General features: G+C 36.3%; 1 protein-coding gene across 1 annotated transcript; it reads left to right on the top strand.

Annotated features, from left to right (window-relative positions):
- The first annotated feature begins 900 nt into the window (after positions 1-900).
- Positions 901-2,824, top strand: LOC118836549 (zinc finger protein 271-like). The gene has a single exon (XM_036743801.1). The coding sequence runs from the start codon at positions 901-903 to the stop codon at positions 2,275-2,277; it is 1,377 nt and encodes a 458-aa protein (XP_036599696.1). The 3' UTR covers positions 2,278-2,824.
- The last annotated feature ends 429 nt before the right edge of the window (positions 2,825-3,253 follow it).

The raw sequence follows: 3,253 nt of genomic DNA, 5'->3' as shown, positions 1-3,253 counted from the left end.
ATTAATTCGCTAACTACTGATTTTCTTATCCCTGACAATATACCACAGAACAGCTAATAGATTACTTGGAATTAACTGAAAATTATCATTTCTATTTGATGCCTTTTTTGCTTTCATTTCAGGAAAATTAGATGAGATGTGCAAAAGGATAAATCAAGTCCATACATTCTAAACTCCAGATCATCAAGGAAAAGGAAGAAAATATATTAAAATACCTGGAAATCTCAACAAAAAGTCATACCCCCATGAACAGTTTCTCAGACCTGGAAACTTTAAATAATGGCACAGTAACTACTAATATTTTGTGAGTCAGAATTATATGATGAATATTTAAGAAAAGCTTCTAGAGCTCTTTTGCAAATTGTAGACCTATACTTGCAATTTTGGGAGTAGAATGTCTACTAATATGTTCAGGATGAGAAAAATTTGCTGAATCTTCCAGGGGAAACTTCAAGGAATGTGGAACATCAGGATTAACTTTCTCGAGCCAATGGTAGTGTTGTCCCTCATGAAAATCAGAGGGAAATCTATATGAGTGAAAGATTAAGCTGGAGAAGCCCTTCATCCATGGAAAATGGTTCTGAGCAGATAACAGTGCAACCTTTGTCTTATTCAGTAATACAATCTTCACAGGGGGATAAGGGAATGAAATCTGTCACAATAAGCAAGAGAGTGATTCTAGGAATCAGAAAGCCCAGGTATGGAGATGATAAGTAATTGCCTATTTGGAATTGGCTCTTCTATTCAAGAACCCCATGGACTAAAAATAAAAATATTCAGTCTTTAGAAAGTATATTCTTCACTTCTCCCAACTTGATGAACACAAGAAACCATAAAATAGAGAGAACTGATAAGTGTAATGATGTCAGAATAAAGTTCAATTATATGTCAAAACTGAATATGCATAAAAAATTCCTCACTGAAGATAAGCCCTACAAATGTGATGAGTGTGGGAAGACATTAAGTATAAAGACAATACTACTTATTCATTACAGAGTCCACAGAGGAGAGAAACCATACCCGTGTGATGAATGTGGGAAGACTTTCAGTCAGAAGACAAATCTAGTAGCTCGTCACACAGTCCATACAGGAGAGAAACTATACATATGTGATGAGTGTGGGAAGATTTTCAGTCATAAGCCAAGTCTAGTTATTCATCAAAGAGTCCACACAAGAGAGAAACCATACTTATGTGATGAGTGTGGGAAGAGTTTCAGTCATAAGAGAAGTCTACTACTTCATCAAAGAGTACACACAGGAGAGAAACCATATATATGTGATGAATGTGGGAAGAGCTTCAGTCAACAGACACATCTACTTACTCATCACAGAATCCATAAAGGAGAGAAATTGTACGTATGTGATGAGTGTGGGAAGAGTTTCAGTCAGAAGGCAAATCTAGTTGCTCATCACAGAGTCCATACAGGAGAGAAACCATACATGTGTGATGACTGTGGGAAGAGTTTCAGCCATAATACAAACCTAGTTGCTCATCACAAAGTCCATACAGGAGAGAAACCATACATATGTGATGAGTGTGGGAAGAGTTTCAGTCGTATAAGCAGTGTAGTTATTCATCAAAGAGTCCACACAGGAGAGAAACCATACATATGTGATGAATGTGGGAAGAGCTTCAGTCAACAGACACATCTACTAACTCATCACAGAATCCATAAAGGAGAGAAACTGTACATATGTGATGATTGTGGGAAGAGTTTCAGTCAGAAGGCAAATCTAGTTGCTCATCACAGAGTCCATACAGGAGAGAAACCATATATATGTGATGAGTGTGGGAAGGGTTTCAGTCATAATACAAATCTAGTTGCTCATCACAGAGTCCACACAGGAGAGAAACCATTCATATGTGATGAGTGTGGGAAGTGTTTCAGTCGTATGAGCAGTCTAGTTATTCATCAAAGAGTCCACACAGGAGAGAAACCATACATATGTGTTGAATGTGGGAAGAGCTTCAGTCAACAGACACATCTACTAACTCATCACAGAGTCCATAAAGGAGAGAAACTGTACATATGTGATGAGTGTGGGAAGAGTTTCAGTCAGAAAGCAAATCTAGTTGCTCATCACAGAGTCCATACAGGAGAGAAACCATACAGATGTGATGAGTGTGGAAAGAGTTTCAGTCGTATGAGCAGTCTAGTTATTCATCAAAGAGTCCACACAGGAGAGAAACCATACATATGTGATGAATGTGGGAAGAGTTTCAATCAATACACACATCTACTTATTCATCACAGAGTCCATAAAGGAGAGAAATAATACATATGTGATGAGTGTGGGAAGAGTTTCAATTTTAAGAGAAATCTATTTGCTCATGAGAAGTTTCCCAAAGAAGGGAAACCCTATGTCTGTAATGAATGTGTAAAAGGATTTAGTAAGAAGTCACATCTACATACACATCTCAGAGTTCATACAGGTGAGAAGTTCCATTTATGTGATGTGTGTGGGAAAGGATTTAATCAGTAGTCAACATTTTATAGTCATCAGAGTTTCCAAGTAGAAACACATCTTTCAATGTAACTGTACTAGGAAGATTGTAGTAAGATCACAAATCTAAATTAACCCTATGATATTAATTTATACTGTGGTAGAATAATTATCACTTGATTTACTGCTCAAATTCTGAACACTAAATATTTTCTGTTTAGAACCATTCTCCTGAGGATTTCCAGTTCAAGGGTAAAACTAAACTCATGAATGTGTGATTCAATTACTCTCTACTTTGACTATAAAAGACCTGCAAACTGGACCTCTTAGTGTATAACATGTGTGTAGGCTTCCCTCGCCTTAATGCTGTTCCATGAAACAATATATAAGGGATTGAGTTCGTTGCCTCAACTTGGGAATCATCTCTCATATGCCCTTTATTAACATTTATTCCTATATTGTTTTATGATGCAACTTTTTTTCTAAATAATCAATCACATTGTTTTCTACACATTAATGAAAATGTTACTCTTACTCCACACTTATGTTAGATTTTTATCCATCATATCATTACTTGTTTGCCCTCTGTAAACCCTCACATTGAGAAATAAAAACTTTTCTCTCACAGATTTCCTTAATACCAGAGATACACTGAACTCTCCAGCTGAAATAGGGTACATAAGTTGTCTTTGAGCACAATATTTTGGTTTGCCTCTGTTAAAAGTTGTCAGAAGGAGAGGTTCATATAAGTTTTTGAGGGAGACAGAGAGAAAGAGAGTTAAAGTTTATATTATCGATGAAAAATTCG

Source organism: Trichosurus vulpecula, chromosome 2, assembly GCF_011100635.1.
Source record: "Trichosurus vulpecula isolate mTriVul1 chromosome 2, mTriVul1.pri, whole genome shotgun sequence".
Lineage (NCBI taxonomy): Eukaryota > Metazoa > Chordata > Mammalia > Diprotodontia > Phalangeridae > Trichosurus > Trichosurus vulpecula.
The sequence above is the reverse complement of the archived record's forward strand: the minus strand, read 5'-3'. Positions and strand labels throughout refer to the sequence as shown.